Here is a 12,999-nt window from a genome sequence, read left to right as displayed (position 1 = left end):
CTCCAGAAATGGAGCTGTTTTAGTGGGAGAGAAGATGCAAAGAACTCATCTTTTTCAAATGTTTTATTTCAGATGCCTGACGATTGATCCCATGGTGATAGACAATTCCACAATCCAGCACATTATTTAATCTATTTTTGCAGGTCTGGATTTATTTGAGCTTGTCTCGTGGTTAAACACAAGTCATCCAAGCAGTGCTTAATTTGAGCCGGTGGCTGCAAGTGGGGCCCACCGGCAGTCATTTTTGAGGACTGCCACTTATTTTTACTAATCAGATTGTGACCCAGAGCAAGAGATAGAAACACAAAAGGATGAAAGAAGTAGAAACAGAAAGATGGAAACGCAGAGAGAAAGAAAGCAGGAATGGAAAAAACCTAAGAGTGGGATAAAGAGTCAAGGAGTGTCTAAATAGGTGAGCGAAAGAGGCGTGAGAATAATCAAGACTACATGGCCTTGGTACTCGGCACCCCCTACATTCGAAAGCCCCGGCCGGAGGCGACTGAAGAAAACTCTGGCACCGACATTTCATTTACAAATAAAGTATTGCACCCACGCGATTTGTTTATACTTCCTCTGCTGTCAGTTCTCGCTCCTTGAACATGCATCAATACAAAAATGAATGTTCATCAGCAGTACACGGGAGTGCTAGTTACTTTAAGTAAATGGTATTTGAGTGGCGATTTATTGCTCTATTTTGAAATGTCCACTCTCTTGTGTAGAATGTGCAAGAGATACAGTTTGAGGCCAGTCTCTGGTTGATGATAAAAGGTGCCATCTGGAGATCATACTGTGGTTGATTATGAAGGTGCCAGCTTGTGATCAGACTATGGATGACGATAAAGGTGCCGGCTTGTGATCAGACTGTGGTTGATGATAAAGGTGGCAGCTTGTGATCAGACTGTGGTTGATGATAAAGGTGCAAGCTTTTGATCAGACTATGGATGATGATAAAGGTGCCAGCTTGTGATCAGACTGTGGTTGATGATAAAGGTGCCGGCTTGTGATCAGACTGTGGTTGATGATAAAGGTGCCGGCTTGAGATGATACTTTGGTTGATGATAAAGGTGCCGGTTTGCGATCCGACCATGGCTGATGATAATGTTGCCGGCTTGAGATGATACTTTGGTTGATGATAAAGGTGCCGGCTTGTGTTGTGACTATGGTTAATGATAAAGGTGCCAGCTTGTGATCAGATTATGGATGATGATAAAAGTGGCAGCTTGTGATTAGACTGTGGTTAATGAGAAAGATGCCAGCTTGTGATCAGACTATGGATGATGATAAAGGTGCCAGCTTGTGATCAGACTATTGTGATGATAAAGGTGCCGGCTTGTGATCAGACTGTGGTTGATGATAAAGGTGCCAGCTTGTGATCAGACTGTGGTTGATGATAAAGGTGCCAGCTTGTGGTCAGACTGTGGTTGATGATAAAGGTGCCAGCTTGTGGTCAGACTATGGTTGATGATAAGGGGGCCGGGTTGTGATCAGACTATGGTTGATGATAAGGGGGCCGGGTTGTGATCAGAGTATGGTTGATGATAATGTTGCCGGCTTGAGATGATACTTTGGGTGATGATAAAGGTGCCGGTTTGCGATCAGACCATGGCTGATGATTATGTTGCCGGCTTGAGATGATACTTTGGTTGATGATAAAGGTGCCGGCTTGTGATCAGACTACGGCTGATGATAAAAGTGGCAGCTTGTGATATGGGTTTAAGGGCCTTATTTAGAGGTTGGTGGACAGGATACTCTGCCACAAATGTTGTGTAGCACCTTGCCTGGCAAACTGATGTCCTGCCAATCTACTTAGAGTCAGCAGACTGCCCTATTTCTGCTGGTGGTGCCTCCACTTGCTCTGTGGATGGAAACCCAATACCTATGCCCCGACACTTCTAAATCTCCAAATATGGCAGGATGTAGTATACTGGTGCATCATAGTAAACGACTCTGTGGACCTCGCAGAACTGAGTACAGTCCGCCAAACTCAAAATAAGCTCTGTAGTTACAAACCAAATAGCAGCCACACACCACCAAACTCCACTCACAATTATAAATACAACAGTCTCAGTCACACATACCATATGTAGACACAGCCATTAGTTAAACAACCACCCACACACAAATAGCCCAAATGCAGGCATAGTATTATGAACCAGGCCAGCGAGGCAGACATATCCAAACTTTAGACATATTTATAAACCAGATTGCACTCAACCGCGCCCATACAGAATCAAATATATTTCATGTAAATACATCAGTGGGTTCAGAACTAAATAACAGTCACTCACAACACTATGAAGCGTATATATAATTAACAACAACAAACTGTCATTCACATACGCTAACACATGAACATACAGACAAATAAAAACCAAACAGTATTCCCACAATTCATACCCTTAGACAGACATCCAATGATAAACAAAATACCAGTTATACCACAAGCACATAGCTAGACACAGGCAGATAATTGTAAAACAAAGAATAATCACCCACTTAAAATCAAGCACCAGTAGCACACCAACACTGCCACATTCATACATTTTAAACCAAGCAACTGTACCAATCCACAAACACTTCCAGCACAGACAAATCATTATAAACCTAACAGCAGTCATAAACACGCATGCACCCACCCAACAGAAACAGTCATACGGCAACTATGTTGCAGAAACTGTAGACCCTGCCTAAAAATACTCTACCCCGGATCCTAATGCTGATCCTCACCTCAGACGCAACCCTCATCCCAGCCCTACCTCAAGCTACAAACCTACCCATAGTATAAGTGTTACCCTAACCATAATCATACCCCAGCCTTCACCCAGACTGTAACTTTAACCTGACAATAAATGTTTACACTGCTATTATTTTTTTTCTTTTCTTTTCCTAAAAACTTTTCTTCATAATTTTTCAAAGTAATTGGTTTCTTCATTATGGATTCTCCATTTTCACTTAGTGACTGAGAGATACTCTACATTTACAAGTAAATGCCTACTACACTCGTTTGGCCTGCACAAAGTAGTCTTCTTCCAGGGTGGTTCCTGCAAGCGCCAGACGTGCACTGCCGGCAGGAGACCCGCATGGCATGCATACTCTACATTGATCATACTTCTACCACTGCTGCTCTTGCACTCGTTATACTGAGGCAGGCACTTGCTGTGAGCCCAAGGACGGGGGAGGATGAAAAAATTGAAAAGCTAACTTTATCTTGATCAGTTCCAGAGATACCCATATCTAACTAGCATCCGCTTACACTGCCAAAACTAGCAAAACATGAATAACTGTATACTGCATACTGTAGATTACATTTGCTGATTAAGTGATTAGCAAGTAGTAAGGGTCTGCTTTTTAAACTCAATGTTGCAATCAAATTCACTGCAGAGTTTATGATCCTTTAAGAACTTTTTGCACAGCCTTAAGCCATTCGTTCTTACTACAAGTCCAGCTACGTACAAAGAGGGCAAAGTTAGAAAGAATGGGTACTCACGTCTTCTCTCTGTGACCTGCAGCAGCCCGGAGTTAGGGATTGGTACTCCATCCGCTTCCTCCACGGGAGGAGAGTGTGGTGGCTCATCTGCGGGGGAATGCAGTGGCTCCTCCACCGTAACATCTCCCGGTGCAACAGAACTGGTGATCTTGGCTGGGCTTTCAGCTTTTCTCATCAGTTCTGAAACCAAACCATGTAAAAGCATTAGTTAGAGTTACTCACCTCAACACACAGTTCAAAACACTCAGTGTTAGGACAATCCTGTTCTCCACATAAGGCAAGCCACTAATAGTGTCAGGACCAGCCTGCCTGTGCCCCAAACAAACCCCGTGCTGGTGTTATGATGTTATGACCAAACCTGTCAAGCCTAAAACCAAACCAGACTATCTGACAGTGTACCCAAACTAAAGATCAGACCCCAAGATGGTGAGGACCTGCTACGCAATCCGAACACTTCAAAGTATGGTAGTACCAAACTCAACCCTTTGGCAGTGCAAAAAGCTGCATTCTAAATCCCAAACCAAACCTGCAAGTAGTGTACAGACGAGCCTTACTAAGCCTTGAAACAAACCCGACAACTCTACCAAGAATGGTGGCGCACCCACTGGATGAACCCTTTCTAGATCTGCGGCACCTACACATTTACATTTCACCACTCAAAAGAGCCGGCTTTGCCATTTCCCAGGGTGAATCTGTGTCGTCTGGCTCGGTTTTCCATCTTTCTGCTGATGAAACAAAGAGAACCACCATTTGAATACCTCCAATTGCCCAGGGATTTAACTTTTATCTACGATTATCAAGAGTTCTACAGGTTCTCGCGCCAATCGGATCCCTCTCGAACAATGATGGATTAGCCTGCTCAAGCTAAAAAGAAAACCCTGTCTGTTCATCTGGCACCATCCACTGGTATTATCCGTGTTAGATGCTTCAACATGAACAAATAGATCATCCTTGCTTTAAATGCTATAAATAAATGCTACAGCACCAGAACAGGCCTCTGAAAAGGCATGGGGCCGGGGGAATAATGAACTCTCTATACCCCCTTCTGATGGGCTCTGATCAAGGACAGATCGAGGGCTATCAAAGGCAACCTGCTATCCTGGATTGTGGTCCATGAGCACATAATTGTTCTGCTATGTTGCATTAAGAAACATGCACGGATTTTCTGCTCTTGTATCAGGAAACACAAAGCATGTGTGCAGCTTCCTTCCTTCCTCCCTCCCTCATACTCCTTCATCTCCTCTCCCATCCTCCCTTTCGGCAGTAGGTCTTGGCTGCTTCAAGGTTTAGCTATTATAAAAGAAAACAGTGGTTCCTGTGGAGTAATACAATCTATATTGATAATGGTATGCGCAATCGCAATGTGAAGGGCTTGACTAAAGTCAGATGAGGAAGAAATCCCGTACAACGACGATTCAGTATATCACAGTTTTAATTTTATATTTCAAACAAGGGGAAGGGATATATACAATGAAAAAGAATTGAAAAACATTTGTGCGTGGTGTCCCAAGTGAAAACTGGAGCCTAAGACAGTAGTGAAAGTTGTGACAGTTTTTTCAAGGTTCCCAAAATTCCATACAATTCGACCATTATCAAATATATACAGTGTAAACAGCAGCTATATACAGTGATATGCGCTGGGCAATGGTTTGCTTTCTCTTTGTGCCAAGGTTTAGCAGCACATCTGCTTCAAGGCACCCAGCCAAATCCAGAGCACTGTGATGCAGAGAGGGATTTAACATGAGGGACCAAGAATAGCCATCGTGTTGGTGAGGGTATCACGTGGATCACGGTAGAGCAGTTCGAGAGCATTCAGAAGCATATGTAGCTTTAGAACATGGCCGGCCGGTCCTTCAAAATTTAGGTTGTAGGAATTATATGGTTGACAAGTGCAGAAGGATTTCGATTTGGCAAATAAGGAGTGAAAAAGGCGGTCCTGCATGAAGTGGGAATTGGTATTTGGTATGAAACATATATTGAAGGGGTTTCTTCATTAAACATCCGATCTTATGTCTGCCCGATATACGCCCCCAGTGCTGTTTCCTCACTGCACAACCGTGGAGTTACAGCCTTTGCAATGCACTTATAAACCCTGTGCATTTACCAAGGCCCTCTTCTAGCAACATTTTAATGGGGAACAGCCACATTAAAGACCCGTGCCCTACAAAGTAAAATGTAGCATGTCCATTGGAGTGTCTAAGCAGTGTGCAGGGCCCGTATCTCCCACCAGATAGCGCTATGAGTAATAACCGCCTACCCTTGCCCCCACCCTGCGGTTAATACTCTCCTCCACATACACAAGCGATGTACCCATGAGGATTCTTACGGCCATTCTGCAGGACTCTTCCCCCCAAAGGTTTTTCTTCGCTACAACTGCTTTTGAAAAAGAAGTGGGGTACTAGAAGCTCGTTGGAACTTGGTGCTGGCCAATGGCTATTAGAAATGCTGCTGGTGCTGAACACCTCTGATAATGTTGCCGGCTTGTGATGATACTGTGGTTGATGATAAAGGTGCCGGCTTGTGATCAGACTTTGGTTGATGATAAAGGTGCAAGCTTGTGATCAGACTATGGTTGATGATAAAGGTGCAAGCTTGTGATCAGACTATGGTTGATGATAATGTTGCCGGCTTGAGATGATACTGTGGTTGATGATGAAGGTGCCGGCTTGTGATCAGACTGTGGTTGACGATAAAGGTGCCGGCTTGTGATCAGACTGTGGTTGATGATAAAGTAGCCAGCTTGTGATCAGACTATGGTTGATGATAAAGGTGCCACCTTGTGGTCAGACTACGGCTGATGATAAAGGTGCCGGCTTGTGATCAGACTGTGGTTGATTATAAAGGTGCAAGCTTGTGTTCAGACTATGATTGATGATAATGTTGCCGGCTTGAGATGATACTGTGGTTGATGATAAAGGTGCCGGCTTGTGATCAGACTATGGTTGATGATAAAGGTGCAAGCTTGTGATCAGACTATGGTTGATGATAATGTTGCCGGCTTGAGATGTTACTGTGGTTGATGATGAAGGTGCCGGCTTGTGATCAGACTATGGTTGATGATAATGTTGCCGGCTTGAGATGTTACTGTGGTTGATGATGAAGGTGCCGGCTTGTGATCAGACTATGGTTGATGATAAAGGTGCAAGCTTGTGATCAGACTATGGTTGATGATAATGTTGCCGGCTTGAGATGATACTGTGGTTGATGATGAAGGTGCCGGCTTGTGATCAGACTATGGTTGATGATAAAGGTGCAAGCTTGTGATCAGACTATGGTTGATGATAAAGGCGCCGGCTTGTGATCAGACTATGGTTGATGATAATGGTGCCGGCTTGAGATGATCCTTTGGTTGATGATAAAGGTGCCAGCTTGTAATCAGACTATGGTTGATGATAAAGGTGCAAGCTTGTGATCAGACTACGGCTGATGATAAAAGTGGCAGCTTGTGATCAGACTACGACTGATGATAAAGGTGCCGGCTTGTGATAAGACTGCGACTGATGATAAAGTTACCAGCTTGAGATGAGACTACGGCTGATGATAAAGGTGCCAGCTTGTGATCAGACTGTGGTTGATTATAAAGGTGCAAGCTTGTGTTCAGACTATGGTTGATGATAAAGGTGCCACCTTGGGGTCAGACTACGGCTGATGACAAAGCTGCCGGCTTGTGATAAGACTACGACTGATGATAAAGTGTCCAGCTTGTGATCAGACTGTGGTTGATGATAAAGGTGCAAGCTTGTGATCAGACTATGGTTGATGATGAAGGTGCCAGCTTGTGATCAGACTATGGTTGATGATAATGTTGCCGGCTTGAGATGATACTGTGGTTGATGATGAAGGTGCCGGCTTGTGATAAGACTGTGGTTGATGATAAAGGTGCCACCTTGTGCTCAGACTATGGTTGATGATAAAGGTGCCACCTTGTGGTCAGACTACGGCTGATGATAAAGGTGCCGGCTTGTGATCAGACTGTGGTTGATTATAAAGGTGCAAGCTTGTGATCAGACTATGGTTGATGATAAAGGTGCCAGATTGTGATCAGACTATGGTTGATGTTAAAGGTGCCACTTGGGGTCAGACTACGGCTGATGACAAAGGTGCCGGCTTGTGATAAGACTACGACTGATGATAAAGGTGCAAGCTTGTGATCAGACTATGGTTGATGATAATGTTGCCGGCTTGAGATGATACTGTGGTTGATGATGAAGGTGCCGGCTTGTGATCAGACTACGGCTGATGATAAAGGTGCCGGCTTGAGATGATACTTTGGTTGATGATAAAGGTGCCGGCTTGTGTTGCGACTATGGTTGATGATAAAGGTGCAAGCTTGTGATCAGACTACGGCTGATGATAAAAGTGGCAGCTTGTGATCAGACTACGGCTGATGAAAAAGTTGCCAGCATGTGATATGGGTTTAAGGGCCTTATTTAGAGGTTGTTGGACAGGATACTCTGCCACAAATGTTGTGCAGCCCCTTGTCTGCCAAACTGATGTCCTGCCAATCTATTTAGAGTCAGCAGACTGCCCTATTTCTTCTGGTGGTGCCTCCACTTGCTCTGTGGATGGAAACCGGATACCGATGCCTCCACACTTCTATATCTCTAAATATGGCAGGCTGTAGTACACCGGTGCATCATAGTACATGACTCTGTGGACCTCGCAGAACTGAGTACAGTCCGCCAAACGCAATATAAGCTCTGTAGTTACAAACCAAACTGCAGCCACACACCACCAAACTCCACTCACAATTATAAATACAACATTCACAGTCACACACACCATATGTAGACACAACCATTAGTTAAACAACCACCCACATACAAATATCCCAATGCAGGCATAGTATTATTAACCAGGCCAGCGAGGCAGACATATCCAAACTTTAGACCTATTTATAAACCAGATTGCACTCAACCCCGCCCATGCAGAATCAAATATATTTCATGTAACTACATCAGTGGGTTCAGAACTAAATAACAATCACCCACAACACTCTATGAAGCGTATATATAATTAACAACAACAAACTGTTATTCACATACGCTAACACATGAACATACAGACAAATATAAACCAAACAGTATTCCCACAATTCAGACCCTTAGACAAACATCTAATGATAAACAATATAACAGTTATACCGCAAGCACATAGCTAGACACAGGTAGATAATTGTAAAACAAAGAATAATCACCCACTTAAAATCAAGCACCAGTAGCACACCCACACTGCCGCATTCTCACATTTTAAACCAATCAACTGTACCAATCCACAAACACTTCCAGCACAGACAAATCATTATAAACCGAACAGCAGTCATAAACACGCATGCATCCACCCAACAGAAACAGTCATACGGCAACCATGTTGCAGAAACTGTAGACCCTGCCTAAAAATACTCTACCCCTGATCCTAATGCAGATCCTCACCTCAGACGCAACTCTCATCCCAGCCCTACCTCAAGCTACAAACCTACCCATAATATAAGTGTTACCCTAACCATAATCATACCCCAGCCTTCACCCAGACTGTAACTTTAACCTGACAATAAATGTTTACACTGCTATTATTTTTTTTCTTTTGTTTTCCTACAAACTTTTCTTCATAATTTTTCTAAGTAATTGGTTTCTTCATTATGGATTCTCCATTTTCACTTAGTGACTGAGAGATACTCTACATTTACAAGTAAATGCCTACTACACTCGTTTGGCCTGCTCAAAGTAGTCTTCTTCCAGGGTGGTTCCTGCAAGCACCAGACGTGCACTGCCGGCAGGAGACCCGCATGGCATGCATACTCTACATTGATCATACTTCTACCACTGCTGCTCTTGCACTCATTATACTGAGGCAGGCACTTTCTGTGAGCCTGAGAACGGGGCAGGATGAAAAAATTAAAAAACTATCTTTATCTTGATCAGTTCCAGAGATACTCATATCCAAATAGCATCCGCTTACACTGCCAAAACTAGCAAAACATGAATAACTGTATACTGCATACTGTAGATTACATTTGCTGATTGAGTGATTAGCAAGTAGTAAGGATCTGCTTTTTAAACTCAATGTTTCAATCAAATTCACTGCAGAGTTTATGATCCTTTAAGAACTTTTTGCGCAGCCTTAAGCCATTCGTTCTTACTTCAACGGCGGTTCTGCTAGGTCCACAGAGTCATGTACTATGATGCACCGGTGTAATACAATCTATATTGATAATGGTATGCGCAATCGCAATGTGAAGGGCTTGACTAAAGTCAGATGAGGAAGAAATCACATACACCGACGATTCAGTATATTACAGTTGTAATTTTATATTTCAAACAAGGGGAAGGGATATATACAATGAAAAAAAATTGAAAAACATTTGTGCGTGGTGTCCCAAGTGAAAACAGGAACCTAAGACAGTATTATTATTATTATTATTAGTAGGTTTTTGTAAAGCGCGTAGTCACCCGTAAGTATCCCAGCGCTAAGATCCGGACAAGCCAGAGGAAAACAGGGGGGGAGAGAAGAGGAAAAGGAAATCAGGGAAACAGGTGAGTTTTTAGCCGCTTCCTGAATCGGAGATATTCTGGTTCTGTCCTAAGGTCACGGGGGAGGGAGTTCCAGAGGCGGGCTGTGTTGACAGAGATGCGCCGCGCGCCAGTGCGTACCCTCTTCACTCTAGGGATAGTGATGAGGTATTCATGGTCAGACCGGAGGGATCTTGAAGCTTTGTAGGGCCTGATGAATTTTTTTAGGATGGGGGGGCCTTTGTCCTGTAGGAGTTTGTGTGACAGGCAGAGAGCTTTAAACTTAACTCGCTCTCTCACTGGGAGCCAGTGGAGATGTTTCAGGGCTGGTTTGGCCGAGGATCTAGCCGGGGTGTTGGTGAGAATCCGGGCCGCGGCGTTCTGGATCATTTGCAGTTTATTAAGGGTTGCCTCGGGAGCGCCCAGATAGATGGTATTGCTGTAATCCAGCCTTGATAGAATAAGGCCTTGGATTAGCAGTTTCTGGGAGACAGGAGGAAGTAAGGGCAAAATCTTCCTGATAGATTTAAGAAGCCCGAAGCATGTCCCAGCGATTTTTTTGGCTTGAGTCTTAAAAGACAAATCTTTTTCAAGCCAAATTCCCAGGCTCTTGATCTCAGACTTGGGGGCTGGGGGTTCACCTAAGCAGGGGGCCCAAATGGTCTGAGAGAGGGAAAAACCCCTTCTGACCAAGGAGGAGAATATCTGTCTTTGAACCGTTAAGTTTCAGTGACGAAATATTCATCCATCCTTGAATTTCTGCAAGACAGTTGTAGAGGTCCGATGGTTCTTGGTTTGGGTGAGATAGAGACACCACTAATTGAGTGTCATCAGCATAGCTGATGATTTTCACTCCAAACGGTGTGACAACCTCCTCCAATGGGGACATGTAGACATTGAATAATGTCGGGCTTAAAGATGAACCCTGGGGCACACCACATTGGAGGGGGGTTTCGGGAGAGTGGGTGTCATTCTCCCAGACCTGAAAGGAGCGGTGGCCAAGGAAAGATTTGAACCAAGTCAGAGCAGTGCCCTCGACACCGATGTTCTTGAGTCGCTGGATTAAGACCCGATGGTTGACGGTGTCGAAGGCCGCACTGAGGTCCAGGAGGATCACTGCCACTGATCCTCCTGCGTCCAAAAGGGCTCTGGCCTCCTCCACTGCTGCAAGTAGGGCGATGTCGGTGCCCTGCCCTGGGCGGAATCCAGTTTGCGAGCTTCTGAGCAGATTGTTGGTCTCCAGATACTGCGAGAGCTTTTTGTTAACTAGTTTTTCAGCGATTTTACTGGTTCCGGGGAGGAGAGAGATTGGCCTGTAATTGGTCATATCCGAGGGGTCCAGAGAAGGTTGTTTAAGGAGCGCCTTGACGACAGCCGCCTTCCAGCTGGGGGGAACTTTTCCCTGGAGCAGTGAGGTGTTGATGAGGTGAGTGAGTGGAGGGGCGATGGTGGAGGCCACTTTCTTAAGGATGCGTAGGGGGACCGGGTCCCTAGGGGACCCGCTTTTTTGATAGTTTCTAGCTTGGTTGAGACCTCTTCAATAGTGACTGGTCCGAGAAAGTTTAGATGGGGAGTGGTAGGGTTTGAGTTAAAGCAGTCTTCCTCAGTGATACTGAGGTCGACAGGAGGAAGAGAAGCAATAATTTTCTGAATCTTCTCCTTGAAGAATTTGGCCAGTTTAAGGCATTTCTCTTCAGCTGCCTTGAGGTCTGGCAGATTCTTTGGTGCAGGGTCTGGGACTTTAAGTAAATCTTTTAAAATGATGAAAGATTCCTTGGCGGAGCAGGAGGAGTTTTCTATCCTTTCCTGAAAGAATGTACTTTTGGAATTGCGAAGAGCGATCTTATAGTTTTTTAAGGAGGTACGGAAGACGTCTTTATTGGCTATAGACGTATCCTTCCTCCAGGAGCGCTCCGTTCTTTTGCACTCCTTCCGTAGGAGGTTAAGATCAGGAGTGTACCAAGGAGCAGGGCTCACTCTTTTGATTCGCCTAAGGGTGGTAGTTTTAGGGAGGAGTTTGTCCAGTGATGTGGTGAGCCAAGAGTTGAACTGATTGTCAGCAATGGCTGGGTCAGAGACCGGGGGGGGGGGGGGGGAGGGGGGGAAGAGGCCCTAAGAATGGAAGCCCATTCGTCTGGCGAGAGTTTGTGCCAGCGACGGTCAGTGGCCCGAATTTTGGCCTGTTGGGTGGGTGAGATGAAGAGATGCCAGAAGATAGATATTAAGAAATGGTCTGTCCAAGGAAGGGGGAGAGGGGTGCAGGTGGTGAGATCCGTGATGTTGGTAAAAACGGGGTCCAAAAGGTGTCCTTTGTCATGGGTGGGTTCTGAGTTGACTAATCGGATGTCAAAAGACATAAGGTCGAGAAGAAGTTCGGACGCAGTTAGGTCCTTGGAGTCTGATAAATGGAGATTAAGGTCTCCCAAGATAAGAAAGTTGGGAGAGGTAGTCGCTATCTGGGTGACAGTATCGACAAGAGCGCTTGAAAATTTCCCTGGGGTTCCCGGCGGGCGGTATATCAGCAGCCCTGAGAGGGAGTTCGCGGGGGATATTTGTAAAGCAAAATGGCAGCTTTCGCAGTCGTCGATATTGGCATCGCTAGATCTACATGAGAATTGTTCTCTGTAGATTATCGCGAGGCCACCTCCTCTGCCGAGGGGTCTGTTTTGGGATTGGATTTGATAGCCCAGAGGTAAAGCGTTGATGATGTCGGAATCCGACCAGGAAGTAAGCCAAGTTTCCGTAAGGAACAAGACGTCAAAGTCGTGATCCCGTACCAGAAGGTTGATTTCATGGGAGTGTTTAGGGAGGGACCGACAGTTGAGGAGGCCCAGCTGTAGGCCGTGATTTCCTGAGGTGGTGGTGGCCGGATTACATAGGCCGCAGTTGGTGAAGGGTTTACCTTCCGAATGGGTGTAGTTGCACTCGGGATTTTTCGACGGATTGAGTGCTTGGAGCCTATCTTTCGTATAGACAAGTCGGCCATCGGGAGAAATGGGCAGA

General features: G+C 45.0%; 1 protein-coding gene across 1 annotated transcript in view; it reads right to left on the bottom strand.

Moving 5' to 3' along the window:
* DBNDD1 (dysbindin domain containing 1) overlaps positions 1–12,999 on the bottom strand; it is a 249,968-nt gene that overhangs the window by 113,076 nt on the left and 123,893 nt on the right. The window contains exon 2 of the mRNA XM_085639644.1: positions 3,488–3,667. Coding sequence (XP_085495770.1) covers positions 3,488–3,667 — 180 coding nt within the window. The remainder of the gene's footprint in view (positions 1–3,487; positions 3,668–12,999) is intronic.

The sequence above is a fragment of the Triturus cristatus genome, chromosome 12 (assembly GCF_964204655.1).
Source record: "Triturus cristatus chromosome 12, aTriCri1.1, whole genome shotgun sequence".
Taxonomy (NCBI): Eukaryota; Metazoa; Chordata; class Amphibia; order Caudata; family Salamandridae; genus Triturus; species Triturus cristatus.
Note: the sequence above shows the minus strand (reverse complement) of the source record. Positions and strands in the feature narration are given on the sequence as shown.